The following is a 15,314-nucleotide window of genomic DNA, read 5'->3' as shown; positions in this document are numbered from 1 at the left end:
ATGAGATTTATAATCCCATATTTTGTGTATGTGTGTGTGTATATGTGGCATATAAGTCCTAGATATAAAGTCCCTCATTATATTACAATGTAATAATATGAAACGGCTACAATAATTTTTTTTTTTTGAATAAATAAATAAAAACAGTGTAATAATATTAAATAATAAATAGCAAAAGCATTTATCCATCCTGTTAAAAAATTCACATGGATACATTATTTTGATTGAAATTTTATCATACCAAAATCTTAGACTAAAAATTACTAATTTGAATATTTTGATTGAAAGACAAAATATTAAATTTTGGTATTAAGTTTTCCCTATAATCTTACAAAGATTAATAATTCATCTTACACTTATCAGATTTTTTTAGTTTTTTCACAAAATAAAATGTTTTTTTATATTTTTAAATAAGGATACATTTGAAATTGAAAAAGGTGTACATTTATAAACTTTACATTAAAAAAAAAGGGTTCATTTTACATAAAAAATGGTACATTTACAAAAAAATAAAATAAAACAAAAAAAAAGGTACATTTTACGTATAAAAAAGAACAGGTACAATAAAAAATTTAAAAAAAAACAAAAAACAAAAAAAAAAGGTACATTTTACATATAAAAAAGTGGAACATTATAAAAAAGAATAGGTACAATAATAAAAAAATAAAAAAAACTAGACTACAAATAATTTTTTTAAAGAAAAGGGCAATAAAAGAAATTAATATGTGGGTACAAATTAAAACTAAAAAGAAATTTAGTACAAATTTAAAAAATAGTTGCAAATTATAATTGGGTACAAACTAAAAATAAAAATATATGATACAAAGTATAGTCATAAATATAAATATACAAAATGTAACGTTTCTAACACTAAATTAATATATTTGAGAAATCTAATTCAATTATGCTAATATGTAAATAATTAATGACATTCATTAAAACCTAAGCATTTTAAAAGAAATAAGATTTTAATTAATGAAGAAGAAAAAATAAGAATGACAACCTAATTTCTTTTATTTGTTTTAACTTTAGTTTTGTTTAGTTAAAAAAAATCTTTAATTTATAATCTTTAATTAATTTTAATTTTTTTTAAGAGAGCAACATCAACGTCAATGTGAAATCACAGATATCACGTCATCACTTAACGGCTAACTTAATAGATTTTTCAACGTTTGTGTGAAATTAAAAAAAATATAATAAGTAGAAAACTGAAATATTTTAAAGATATTATATAAGATTATGAAATATAATTTACCTTGATATTAACGCTGAACATAGATCCAAAACACCATTGTTCAATTGTTTAAACCAAACATATTAAGAAAAATTGCAAATAAGTGAAATAATGAGTAAATATCACCTTCTTCTTGTCGACGAAGTCAGCCCAGAACCTGGCCTGGGCTCTGAGGTAAGAGTCAGAGGGCAAGAGTGGAGCCCTATCATTCCAAACCTCATCAATGTACTGAAGTGCAAATAGGGACTCACAGATCGGTTTTTCATTGTGAATGAGAACCGGGATCTTCTTGTGAACCGGGTTCATCTGCAGCAACAGTGGGCTCTTGTTCCACAAGTCCTCATCTTTGTACTCATACTCGATACCCTTCTCAGCCAGAGCAATCCTTAGCCTCATCCCAAATGGGCTTTGCCAGGAATCCAACAAAACCACCTCATCCGCCATTGAAGGTTGAAATCTGAACTGTTTGATACAAAATTGCAAAAGGGTTGCAGGAGGTCAGCTTAGATAAAGCTGTGGGGTGGTAGTGGAGGTAGTAGTTGGGGTGTTTGTGTGTGTGTTTATTTATAGACAAAAGTTGAAAGGAAAGACATAAAATCCAGAGAATCAGTCCTCAAAGACTCTGCATTTCCTTTATATTTCTCTATTAATTTATGTTGATTTGTTGTAATACATATATCACCTGTTTGCCATACCCTTTGATCGGAGAGGATTCAGCTCTCTCATTTTAATAAGAGAGCAGTCGGGTCTACCATTTTGAAAGAGAGAACCAGACAGAGAGAGTGTGAAAAACATGGGGCATCATTTAAAAGGCAGCAGTTGCTGCTTTAGTGCTCTCCGCAGGGTGCCTAGCAATTACTCATATTGGTGCTAATTTTTTAGAGAGAAATTTGTTATGTATTTTTTTAATCTCTATTTGTTCTTTCATTTGAGTGAGATGGGTGATGTGTTTTGAATTTGGAAGCTATTTTTAAATGAAAGTATGATCGATTTTTTAAAGTTATTTTTGATCCCATTGTTGTAAATTACTAGCTCCGCTTCTCCCTAGAGTATAAAAATGCATTTTCAATCTTTTTATGTGTTTCTATTTGGACTCAAAATTATACTATCGATCCGTGCAATCGAAACCATTGATTGAGCATGGTTCTAAACAATCAAATGAAAAAGTGATGAGAATTTTATTATTGTTAAAGAATAATATTATGATTTTTAATCATATAATAATTATCTTTTAATATGAATTATCTTAGTCTTTTCTTTTACAGAATAATAAGATGCAAATTATATCGGACTTGGATTGCCTACCCTCTCCATCCCATACCCTCCTATTTTTATGGTCACAGTTCAGTCACGTTAACATTTTATATTTCTATTACCTTTTGTCTTATTATTTCTATAAAAAAATTAATATAAAATGTTGATGTGACTTAACTGTGACCACATAATAGGAGGCATGAGAAGAGTATGAGATGAGGAGGACAGACAATCCAAATCCAATTATATCTCCAAGCAAGCAGTGCAGTTCACATGGGATTGGGATTCTTGTCATCAGATTGGATTGGAGCAGTGGGATTAGAATTTTCCTCTTTCTCTTTCTCTTTTTATTCTCTTTTCTCTCCTCTTCTTACGTACTGTATTAATAAAACTAATGGAAATAACTTGAAAACTTTGAGTTTTAATGATAAGGACAAAATAAAGGGTAAAGTAAATAGTACCAGGATTAACTTTTTAGTGTAAAAATATGATTTTTCGTTAAAGTGAACAGTACCATAAGTTTTTTGTTAAAATTTCATACTTTACTTTGCTTTTTTATAAAAAAAAATTAATATAAAATATTAACGAGATTTTATTATGACTGTTTAAATAAAAAGAAAAAAAATAGGAAAGGAAACGGCATGGGGTTGATCAGAATTGTCAGGATGCATAGTCATGCATGGGGTCATGACAAGTAACAAAAAGTGATGTGATGTGATAATGACAAGGGAGTGATATTGCAAGTAGATTCTGCATGTTGAAACGTGTGAAATTAGATAGCATGGGTGGAGAGGGAGGCAGATTTAGTAGCTTCCGCATGTTGAAACGTGTGAAATTAGATAGCATGGGTGGAGAGGGAGGCAGATTTTCTGCCCTCCCACTTTTTGTGCCCTATCATACTTTCTTATTTTGTGTGATCACGATTAAGTAATGTTAATATTTTATATTACTATTATTTTTTGTCTTATTATCTTTATAAAAAATATAATATAAAAAAATGATATGACTTAACTGTAACCACATAAAACAGGAGGGCACGGAAGGGCACAAGAACTGAGAGGGCAGAACCTTGAGAGTTGTTTTAATATGACTTATTTGTCGATTTTTTTGTAAGACGTTAATTTCTCTTATAAATTTTTATCTTATTTGATTATCTTCGAAATTTTATAATTAGCCAAATTTCTTTATGCCATTAGATTTTTTTAATTTTGTTGATGCACAAAACCGGAGGTCTTGGAACAACGTAAATCCGACCGTGAATTTGCAAGAAAGTAAAGAACACAAGTTGTATCGTAGTTCACCTCAATGTTTGGGATACGTTCACACTGATGTTGATTGTATTTCTCTCTAATTGTATGTATGGATTACAAGGGTGAGGGGGAGTCCCCCAGAGAAAAAGAGTTTGAGAGAGCCTCTATTTAGGGGATGCGAGGCCCGAGGATTGTGAATGTGAGGAGTCCCTTTTATAGACTAAGGGCTCATTACTTATTATTTGCCCCTTCATTGATTACATAATTACACTTGAGTCCTCCGAGTATTTATACGAGGTCTAAATACGGAGACTCTAAGTATGATACAAACAGTAGTACCCCAAGTCTTCCGTCAAGAGAGTCTTTTGGCTGGAGACTTGAAATTTAGTCCATGTGTGGGCCGAAGTAACTAGATGTCGTCTAGAACTGATACTCGATATGAGGCGGTGCTCAATGTGAAATGATGCTCAACTAGAAGTAGCACATGTTGCGAGGTTGCTTGGCTTGTGGCTTATGTTGCCTTGGTTGGCTCGGCTTGTGACGTTGAAGGTGAATGAGTGCCTTTTATAGAATAAGGGTTCGCTCCTCAATACATAAATGATGGGCTATAAGTGATGCTAGCGGCGATGCGGTTGCTCAATAGGCGGCGATGCTCTCTAATAATGGTGAGGGAGTCCCTTTTATAAAATAAGGGCTCGCTCCTCAATACATAAGTGATAGGCTAGAGTTGATGCTCGTGGCGAGGTGGTTGCTCAGTAGGCGGCAATGCCTCTAATGATGGTGAGGGAATCCCTTTTATAAAATAAGGGATCGCTTCTCAATACATAAGTGATGGGCTAGAGTTGATGTTCGCGGCGAGGCGGTTGCTCAGCTGGCAACGATGCTATCTAATGATGGTGAGGGAGTCCATTTTATAGAATAAGGGTTCGCTCCTCAATACATAAATAATGGGTGTTCTCTAATGAAAGTGAAGGAGTTCATTTTATAAAATAAGGGTTCGCTCCTCAATACATAAATAATGGGCTAAGTCCCCCAAGTACATAGTGTAGTCCCCCAAGTCTTCAGTCTATAGAGTATGTTGGCTGGAGACTTCAAATTGAATCCATGTATAGGCCGAAGTGGCGATTGTTCAGATGCGGTATTTATATACCATGCACTGAAGCTTTGTAGGTGAAGCTTTGCAAGTGAAGCTTTGAAGCTGGAGCTTTTGTAAATGAAGCTTTTGAAGCTGAAGCTCTCGAAGCTGGAGCTCTGTAAATGAAGCTTTCGAAGCTGATTGACATGAGTGATGCTCATGAATGTTTACATTGATTGACATGAGTGATGCTCATGGATGTTAACATGAGTGATGCTCATGAATGTTGACATGAATAATGGTCCTGAATGTTTATGTATGATTGACATGAGTGATGCTCATGAATGTTTATGTATGATTGACATGAGTGATGCTCATGTATAATTTTAGAATACTAGACGTACTTTTGATCACCTAGTTAGTGATAATAACGACAGGTTGCCGAATAATTTTGGAGTACTGGACGTACTTTTGATCACCTGGTTGGTGATAATAGCAGTAGGCTGCCGAATAATTTTAGAGTACTGGACGTACTTTTGATCACCTAGTTTGTGATAATAAAGGGTCTGGCTCTTTTGGGCATATGGGCCTTCAGCCTCCACATAACATTCCAACCCATTATTTTAGGCTTGTTGTTTTTTTTTTATTACTCTCTGATGGGGTTATACAGATGTCTCCGAAAGATAAATAGATCACATCATTCAAAAATAAATCCGACCCTCTGCTTTATGGGTCACGCCCATAATTCCTTTTTTTGCATGCCATCACCACCGCAATTATGTCTGCTTTTTTTTATTTTCTTTTGCTTTCTGCTTTTCTTGATCTCCCCGCTCATTCTTTACCCACCCATGTTGCTTTGCAAGGTATCTTTTGCTTTTCTTTCTGGAGGGTGGATTGTGTTCATTGGGATCAATCATCAATCCCTAATGCCAAGCTCAACCTCGAGTTCATCGTCGTCTTCAAAGAGCTTAAGAAGACGGGCGCGTTGCTCTTCTCTCTTCTTCTTCTGCCATATCTTGAACAAGAAAACACAAAAGCCGATGATAGCCGCCACCCCCAGCAGCACAATCACTGCCTTGAGCGCTGCCGACCCACTTGAAGCTTTGTCTCCGTTCTTGGGAGTTGAGGGCTCGTCTGCCGAACCTAAATTGAATAGGAGGCTAATGGACAAGAGGAGGAGAATTGGGATTTGTAGTTGCAGACATCGTTAGCAATGGCTGCTCCGAAGTCCATTCATGTTGTCTATCGTGTTTCTCGCGGAACCCAAATAAAACAACGACAGTGAAGATGTTGTACAAGTACAAATACAAATAGAACGTTGAATTTTCAACTGCAATTTGGAAGTGGACGAGGAATGTTCTCGGTTGTTTCCTTCTAAATTTCAAACACTCCAACCTAATTAATGTAATGGGTCACTTGCTGTTTGATTTCAGTGTGGTTATTGAGACGGGCAATATATGGCTAACATATATTGGAGCAGGTGAGCTTTGTAAAAGGAGCAGGTGAGCTTCCGCCTCACCGATCTCAACGATCCCCCGCTCATCTGAATCACGACACCGTTGTTGGTCTGCGCATGCCCGTTGATGGAGTGCCTGTGGCATCTAGCCGAGACCGTGAACCCGTGCGGCGAAGAGTAGGCTACCTACACCAGTCCCGCCACGTCTTGGGCGGAGGCAAGGTGTAAAACGGCCAAGGGCGCCGTTCTGCTCATCAGGCCGAAAAGAGCAAAAGAGTTTTTTAATCATCCTTTTTGTTATCAGCAGCAAGAGCCGAAAGAGGGAGAGAGAGAGAGAAGGTTTGGTTTCTTAGGTTTTTCTGGGAAAACTTAGGGTTCTTGGGTTTTTGCAGATTCATGGTGGAGGTGAAAAAATGAAAGAGAACCAACATAACTTTTCGTACCGTTTCCCACAGACGGCGCCAAATGTTGATGCACAAAACCGGATGTCTTGGAACAACGTAAATTCGACTGTGAATCTGCAAGAAAGTAAAGAACACAAGATGTATCGTAGTTCACCCCAATGTTTGGGCTACGTCCACACTGATGTTGATTGTATTTCTTTCTAACTGTATGTATGGATTACAAGGGTGAATGGGAGTCCCCCAGAGAAAGAGAGAGTTTGAGAGAGCCTCTGTTTAAGGGATGTGAGGCATGAGGATTGTGAGGGTGAGGAGTCCCTTTTATAGACTAAGGGCTCATCACTTATTACATATTTGCCCCTTCATTTATTACATAATTACACTTGAGTCTCCCGAGTATTTATATGAGGTCTAAATACGAAGACCCTAAGTATGATACAAACAAATTTTTTATCTGATATTCCGTTCATTCTGAACAAAAAACATCTTTTTACAGGTAAACTGACTCGCTCAACTCAACTCAACTCAACTCACCACAACCTCCTCCTCATACCTTACGAGACCCTTTCATTTTCTATGCTTCTCTCTCCAAAGCTCACAACAGATTACATAGAGCAATAAGAAATGCCACTCCTGCAAAATTCCCCACCGAATTCGACAATTAAATCTCATTTCCAACTCCTTCCACCCCACAATCTCTAAACCTCAATCTCTCTCCCAAAACCACCTCCAAAAATCTACTTCCACCAATTAACACCCAAATCCCAGCCTGCCCACCACCCCATGCTTCTTTTCTTTGTAACCTTCCCACCAACATCCATCAATTTCCACTTTTACTCACTCTAGATGCAAATTTTTGTTTTGTTTTGTTATTTTTTTTTTTGGGATGAAAATGCACCTGCAAAACAATCAACACCTAAGATCAAGGCCAAGAGTCTCACACGTCCATGATGAATGGAGGGCTTTGGCCAAAGAATTTTATCGTTAAACCTTGGGGATAGCCAGTATAGCCTTGAGGTCAATCACCACATGACCTATATCATACACACAAGATTGGCTTTATCGTTAAAACATGTAGCGGGTGAAAAAAAAAAGATAAATGGGTAAAAAAAATTATAAATATGTTCAAAAACGGATAAACGGGTAAATGGTTATGGTTAAATAGATACACGATTATGGATGTAGTTAACCATTTATAAATGGTTATGGATATGGGTATAACCATTAATACAATTACTTAACGGATAAACGGTTATACAAGTATGAATATAAACAGTTATGGGTAAATAATCGCGATTACCCGCCCGCCATAAGCATTGCCATCCCTAATTATCCGGCTCCTCCAATTTATTACACTTTACGCCCCTTAATTATACACCCCAAAAGGAACGTATTATTAGTCCGACTCCCTCCCTTCTTTACCCGCACCCTCTTCCTCTTCGGTTATGTCGAATACTCGAAGGTGCCTGAGCCAAACCCTCCGGGTCACGGTCATGGACCTCGGCAGTTAACTGGCCCAATCTGATGGTGGTAGGTTGACGTTGGTTTCTCTCGGTTCACTTCAGAGCTTTCTTCGATTTGCAGCATCCATGAAGTTCTCCGTCCTACAAATAGTTTTAACGTACTAGACCCTAAGTTCCAGCAACAGTTCTTGACAGGGATTTTCGATTTGACAGAAACCCAGTATATGGACGGTTCATCTTTGTCAACCACGAAGCAAATGGTTTCAGCAGAGCCCTGTACGAATTTTACAACCCATTTCCCCCTTTTTTGTTTTTTTAATAGTAATTAAGTTTCCTTATTTCTGGGTAATTTGGGATTTGTTTCAGATGTATTGAGGGGGAAGATTTGCTTGAATTGGTAAGGAGAAGGGACTAAGGGTGTCTGGGGGCGGTGCGATGGAGAAGATATGGGGAAGATTTTTTATTTTTTATTTTTTATAATTTGGTTTAAATAAAGGGACTCGTGCCCTTCTATTTGTGTGGTCATGGTTAAGTCACGTCAATATTTTATATTACTATTCTTTTTTGTCTTATTATCTCTATAAAAAAATAATATAAAATGTTAATGTGATTTAACCGTGACCACACAAAACAGAAGGGCACGAAGGACAAGGAAAGTGGGAGGTCAGAGAATCTGCCTCCTAAGAGCAGTTCCACCGGGAGGTGGTTAGGTCGGCACTCAGCCAAAAAACAAGGCTAACACTTAGCCAATCCATTCCATTGACTGGCACCCAGCCCAAGCTAGTCTCCATGCCAGCCCAAAATTGACAGACATTGAGACAGGTCCATCTGACGTCAGCGTGGCGTCGGAGGGCATATGACGTCAATTTTTTTTTTTTTGCGCCAAAGAGGGAGTTGTTGTGGAGGCTGAGGAGCGGAGCTGGTCGAGGCGAGAGAGGGTGTCGAGAAGGAAGGAGCCATGGAGGGAAAAGGACGAGAGGACAAAGCGACGACATCGGAGGTGTGGAGATGCAGGCGGATGAAGCGACGGTGTTGAAGGACAAGAGGTGTGGAGATGCAGGAGAGGTAGAGGAGCTTGTTGTTGAGGTCGGCTTGGGATTTGAAGGACAGGAGGGCAACGGTGTTGGAGGATGAGAGGAGGAGGTTTGGAGGCGGCGGTGGGAATGGATTATCTATGTTAGGGTGGATGGCGTGCAGGAATGGAAGGGAAGGGAAGTGTGGAAGATGAGAAAATAAAAATATTTTAATAATAATAATAATATTTATTTTTTTATAAAGTCAAAAAATTAAAAATAAAATTATTAGTTTTTATTATTTTATAATAAAAATAATAATATTTTAATAAATTGACTAGGCTATTTTTTTAGGCGTGGAGATACTTTGGCCTATTACTGTTCCCTGGAATCTCACTTGAGTGGATAAATGCGCTGAGTGCTGGCGCAAAGTCTTTAGGGGTGGACTTGCTCTAAATAAAGGACAAATAGAAAATGCAATATCGAAGTGACAAGCAAAATTATTTTTATTTTGTTTTTAAATTTGATGCATTTGGTTGTTGTGAATTTTTTTTTCATTAGTCATCAAATTTTTTTAGTAAAAATAATATAAACCGATCTCTTATCCAGTACGGTACCAAACACATTATAAATAATACGGTCATTACTACGGTAATGCACCAAACGTTCGACTAATTTAGTTAGTACAGTTCGATGACAGATTATCTTATTCGATTGAAATAATTAGTACATAAACGAGACCTTAATATCTTATTTAGTTCTTAGTTTTATGTAGATTACTATAATTACATTAATTTTTACAACGAGATTTCACTTTTTGCAGGAGGATGGAGACGAAAAATACGATCGGAAGTTGGAATCAGGACATAATGCCCCAGGTTTGTTTTGGCGTGGATGTGTTATATGCAATTTTCAGAATATTTTTACGTCGATTGTGCCATGAAGTTGGGGTGTGCTACATCCCTGAAACCCTAAAGCCTGTAATCCATTCAACCACACGGAACTACAATAGTTTTAAAAAAAAAAATGTTGTCTTTGGTGTCCGTAAGGAAGCATGTGCAATCGTCTAATTTTATTAACATAAAGGAAGTGATGCAAATCAAGTAAAGGTGTAATAAGAACTATTAGGGAAAAAAACAGTTGTATAATTCCAGGCCATGAAGAAGGTTACAAAAAAGATTTGAATCATCCAATTGTATATAAAGAGTAATGCTAGAATAACCACCTATTTATATTATATTAGTGAAAACATATTTTTAGATCTTATTCACCAATCAACTCATAAGTCTCCGACTCATCATAGGCCAGTGACAACAATCACACCACAGTAATATTGAAAGTGTCTACAATTAATAGCATGAGAAAGCCAAGTTCGATAAGGAGCTTCGATATGGAGCAAATTTGACCTCAACTATCAATATAAATTTATTTTGACAAGTTTTATTATCACTCTTGGTCGCTTTTATAATAATATTTACTTATGAGTTACTGTCACTAGCTTTTAGTTTAGTGGTTTTGTTGGAAGCTAGATCCAATTATGACCTTAGAAGATTATAGGGTTATTAGCCAAAATAGACATGTTTTGACATTTGGTTGTATTTTTTTATCACTCTTATTAAAAATTGTTCTTTTGATCAACTTTTGATGTGAAATGTCCACACTGCCCTTCATTTATCTTTTTATTGGTCATTGATAAAAAAAAGGTAAATTACATTTTATCCTCTTAGGTTTAGGTTGATTACAACATCATATAACATCATTAAAACATTTCAATTTTATACATTTACTTATCATTTTTATTTCAATATAATACATCAGTTAAAAAATCTGTTAAGTGATAACGTGGAAAATAAAATAAAAAATAAGTACAAAAATAAATTAAAACAAAATACAAAGGGGCCCACTCCTCTTCTCCAGCAAATCTTAAAACAAGCCGAGCAGCCGGATACCACTCCCTCCACAATTTCTTGGCCGCCGTCGAGGGTGGGAATCTGGAAACCCAAACAAAAAATAATAATAATAAAATAAAATGTGCCGTTAAAACATTTACCCAAAAATCCTGTGCAGATTGCCCGGTCTCGGGTTGAACTGGCGAGTTTGGCGTGCAGAGCTTTCGCGACGGAGGTGGAGTCGCTAAAACCGCCAGAAGATTGCGTGCAGAGCATTCGCTGGGATTCGTTTTCGCAGTTTTGGCCTTGTCGCAGTCGCCGCGAAGTTTAATTTCGACAGCCCGCTGGAGAATTCGGGGGGAAGTTTGCTGAGCCCAGCCGAGGCGGCAAGGTTTGCGAATTTGGAGATTCCGAGGAGCCACCAATCGACGTCGGAGTCATAGGCGGAGATTCCACACCGAAGACGATTTCTTGTCCTTGTGCAACAAATCTCGGGGTTCGAATTCGAAAAACAGGTTTTCCCAGCAGATTTGGATCTTCCTTCCATGAGAAGGGGATGAAGAGCACCACTTGGAAGAAGAAATCAAGGCAAGGGTTTGAGGTGGTGATGAAGGTGGGGGAAAAATTAGGGGTCTCTGGGTTGCTCGGGGCTTTGGGATGAGGAAATTGATGGTGGTGGTGCTGTAGGGAGAAGCTTGGTGCGGAAGTGATGGGGAAGGGGGTGGTGATGGGGGATGGTGGTGGTGCTGCTGGAGGGAAAAGCGTGGTGTGGAAGTGATGGGGAAGGGGGTGGTGATGAGTGATGGGGGATGGTGGTGGTGCTGGAGGGAAAAGCGTGTTGCCGAAGTGATGCGGAAGGGGGTGGTGATGGGTGATGGGGGATGATGGTGGTGCTGGAGGGAGAAGCTTCGTGCGGAAGTGATGGGGGACGGGGTTGGTGACGGGAGAAGGGGTGGCTCGGGTGGGCAAGTGGGTGGTGGTGGGAGAATCGGTGGGGAATGAGGCTGCGGATGGGGAAGGGGACGATATGGGTTTTAGGTGTCTTTTGGTTTTTTTTCAAACTTTTCTTTAATTAATTATTTAGTATTTAATATTCTGATTAAATTATTATTTTGAAACGCATAGAAAAATTATTATTTTTTCCTACGTGACACAAATTTAGTAACCACATCAGCACAAATATGGATCTAATATTTTCCATGTCATCACTTAACGGTTTATTTAACGAATTTTCTAACGGATTTATGAAATTGAAATAAAATGATAAGTAAATGTATGAATTAAAATGTTTTAAAGATGTTATAAGGTTACAATCAACCTCAAACTTGAGGAGATAAAATGTAATTTACCCATAGAAAAACCACCAACACCCAACAACACTCTCAAATTCATTTTTCGATTGCGCCGTCTTGACTAATCACATTTGGAGTGGTAAATAACATTTGGAATACCATGAAGGGAGATAAGCTTCTTATTGCTCCACCTCCCATATCCATTCTTCTTCTTCCCCTCTCTGTTTCATCTTGCTTTAGCTCAATTATTTGATTTTTTTTTGTATTTGAAATTTGGTTGTGGTGGTTAGGCAATGAAGAAGGAGAGGGTTCCTTGAATGAGTGTTGTGGCTGAGGTGGTTCGAAATCAAAAAATGGGGGTGTGTAGTTGTGGCATCATCAAATTGTTGTTGTGACTCTGTTAGTTCAAAATCATAAAAAGGGGAGTATATATCGTTGGAGTGTCATTGTGGCATCATCAGATTGTTGTTATGGTTGTGCTAGTTCAAATCATAATATGGGGAGTATCATTGGAGTGTCGTTGTGGGGTCCTCAAATTGTTATTGTTGCACCGTTGGTTCAAAATCCTAAGAATTTTGGTTTAAATCAAATTGAAATGTAAGTCCCTTGTTGTTAAATGTGGGTCTTTGAAAATGAGGTTTTGGTTGTTTTTAAAATCATTGAAGTGTAATTGTGGCGTCATTGTGGTGTTCTAGTCGGAGTGATGGTTCAACAGCAGAAGGGGGTCTCATTAGAGCGTCGCTGTATTTTTGCCTCCCTTCTTATTAATGAAGAGCACTATGAATTTCAACAGGCAAAGTTGGTTAAGTGCACGGGATCCCATGAAGTAGGTTCATATAGGTTTGAACAAATCACTTGTTGACCAGGTGTGCACTTTATCGACAAAAATGAAATATGAATCCAATTACATGAATAAAACAAGAATTGACCAATATAAGTGAGACTGAAACGCAGGTGTCAGATATTGGCGAGAAGCAAATTAATCTACAAGAAGTTTGTGCGTCAAGTCAACAATGGCGGAGTCGGACGAGGTTTTATGTATTTGAGACCTGTGGAAATTTGTGCAAATAGAGTGCCCAAAGATCATTGCGTGGAGAGGGCTATCACAAATAAAATTAGGCCGGCCTGAGTTCCGACCAGCCTTCTACATGACTCCGCGGCTAGCTACTGGTGTATTATCACACTGATCACCATGTTAGAAAATCCTTGGATGAATTTTAGGATGCCTTCATATTCTTTTCAGTTTGTTTTTCTGTCGACATGTTCAGGTAAGATCTTTGCTGTGTGTACCGCACATGATACGACTGAAAAATGTTAACTCAAAGTTGGATAAGGAGAAAATTCATCGTATAATCGATTGCATTCAACCATGAGTCTTTGTCTCCTGCTAGAAAGAGACTCACGTTTAAATGCAACTGGTGAAAGCCAGTAATCCGTTGTTCGATATGAAGTAGTTACAAAATAAGAAATTTGATCAAGTAGATTTAGATCCCTTACATAACAAGTTGACAACAGTGTGATAGGTTGACTACAGAAGCAAAATAAACATATTGACCTGAGGCACAATAAAGTGCCTCATACAGTGCAAGCCTTGTCAAATGCCCTTTTATTCTAATTCAACAACCGAAAACAGTTGAATCTTGAAAGACAGAAAAACCAAATGACCTAACAAGTTGGAATGACACCGATCATCAATAGCTTCTTGCCAGGCTTCCACCAATATCTACTCAATCCCACGCTTTTTCCTTGTAAGCATGAAGAAATCGTAGACCTTTTCCTGCTCGGGAAGCGACTTGGACACGCTCTCCTTCTCCATGCACCTCTTAGCCCAGGCAATAAACTTTGGGTGCTCTGCCTCAACACTGAAGTTGCCAGCTTTTTCATACACAAGAAACCAGCTATACAATGGAACAAGCGCCACGTCCACGAATCCGAGGGTCTCCCCGCCAAAGAAGGGCTTGTCTCCGAGCTCTCCTTCTAACACGCCGATGCAGTCGAGAAAGTCTTCTTTTGCTGCATCATATTCTTCTCCTTTGGTTGTCCTCAACTTCTTCCGATTCTCGAATATCTGCATTTCACATCCCAAATTTCGGGGAAATTAATATACATTGTTTTGGGCAAGTTCAGATCTTCTGCTTTTATCTTTCTAAATATACATCACAAACCTTAAACCTTAAACCCTAAACCCTAAAACCGGAACCATTACATGAAATCTTAACCCGAAAACAGAAACAGAGATCCAGTTCCATTTAATTTCCCTTCTAATACAAATCCCAAGTGGTAAAATAATTATACACCCTAAACACTTATAATCTTAAAATTCTAAAACAACATTGTTCAATTGTTTCAAACCAAACATATTCAAAACAAAAATAATCCTACAAATAAGTAAATTAATGAGTAAAAATCACCTTCTTGTCGACGAAGTCAGCCCAGAACCTGGCCTGGGCTCTGAGGTAAGAGTCAGAGGGCAAGAGTGGAGCCTTATCATTCCAAACCTCATCAATGTACTGAAGCGCAATAAGGGACTCAGAGACCGGTTTTCCATTGTGAATAAGAACCGGGATCTTCTTGTGAACCGGGTTCATCTGCAGCAACAGTGGGCTCTTGTTCGACAAGTCCTCTTCCTTGTACTCATACTCGATGCCCTTCTCAGCCAGAGCGATCCTCAGCCTCATCCCAAAGAGGCTGGGCCAGAAATCCAACAAAACCACCTTATCCGCCATTGAAGGTTGAAATCTGAACAGTTTGATACAAGTTTGCAAAAGGGTCGCAGAAGGTTAGCTTAGATATGAAGCCGTGGACTGGCGGTGGAGGTCGTGGTGGGGGGTTGTGTCTATTTATAGACAAAAGTTGAAGTGAAAAACTAAACTAAAGGGGCAGTAGTCAATGGACTACACTGCAGGAATGGAGATATTCTATTTTTCTTCTTTTTTGGATACATTCGAGATCGTTCGATTTGGATCTGATTATGTAACTGCTTACGA

The 15,314-nt window shown here is 37.9% G+C and overlaps 1 protein-coding gene across 9 annotated transcripts in view; it reads right to left on the bottom strand.

Annotated features, from left to right (window-relative positions):
• LOC126623146 (probable glutathione S-transferase) overlaps positions 1 to 15,314 on the bottom strand; it is a 65,459-nt gene that overhangs the window by 40,100 nt on the left and 10,045 nt on the right. Inside the window, exons 1-2 of one of the 9 annotated variants that reach the window (XM_050291940.1) lie at positions 14,739 to 15,192; positions 14,099 to 14,395 (exon numbers count right to left, since the gene is read on the bottom strand). The exons of 1 other annotated variant lie outside the window; for it this stretch is intronic. In XM_050291940.1, the coding sequence (XP_050147897.1) occupies positions 14,099 to 14,395; positions 14,739 to 15,053 (612 nt within the window). In that variant the 5' untranslated portion in view covers positions 15,054 to 15,192. Of the gene's footprint in view, positions 1 to 1,360; positions 1,998 to 13,778; positions 14,396 to 14,738; positions 15,193 to 15,314 lie in introns of those variants that run through there. 7 more of the 9 variants (XM_050291937.1, XM_050291938.1, XM_050291939.1 and 4 more) reach the window with 7 other exon arrangements.

This window comes from Malus sylvestris, chromosome 5 (genome assembly GCF_916048215.2).
Source record: "Malus sylvestris chromosome 5, drMalSylv7.2, whole genome shotgun sequence".
In the NCBI taxonomy this organism is placed as follows: domain Eukaryota; kingdom Viridiplantae; phylum Streptophyta; class Magnoliopsida; order Rosales; family Rosaceae; genus Malus; species Malus sylvestris.
The sequence above is the reverse complement of the archived record's forward strand: the minus strand, read 5'-3'. Positions and strand labels throughout refer to the sequence as shown.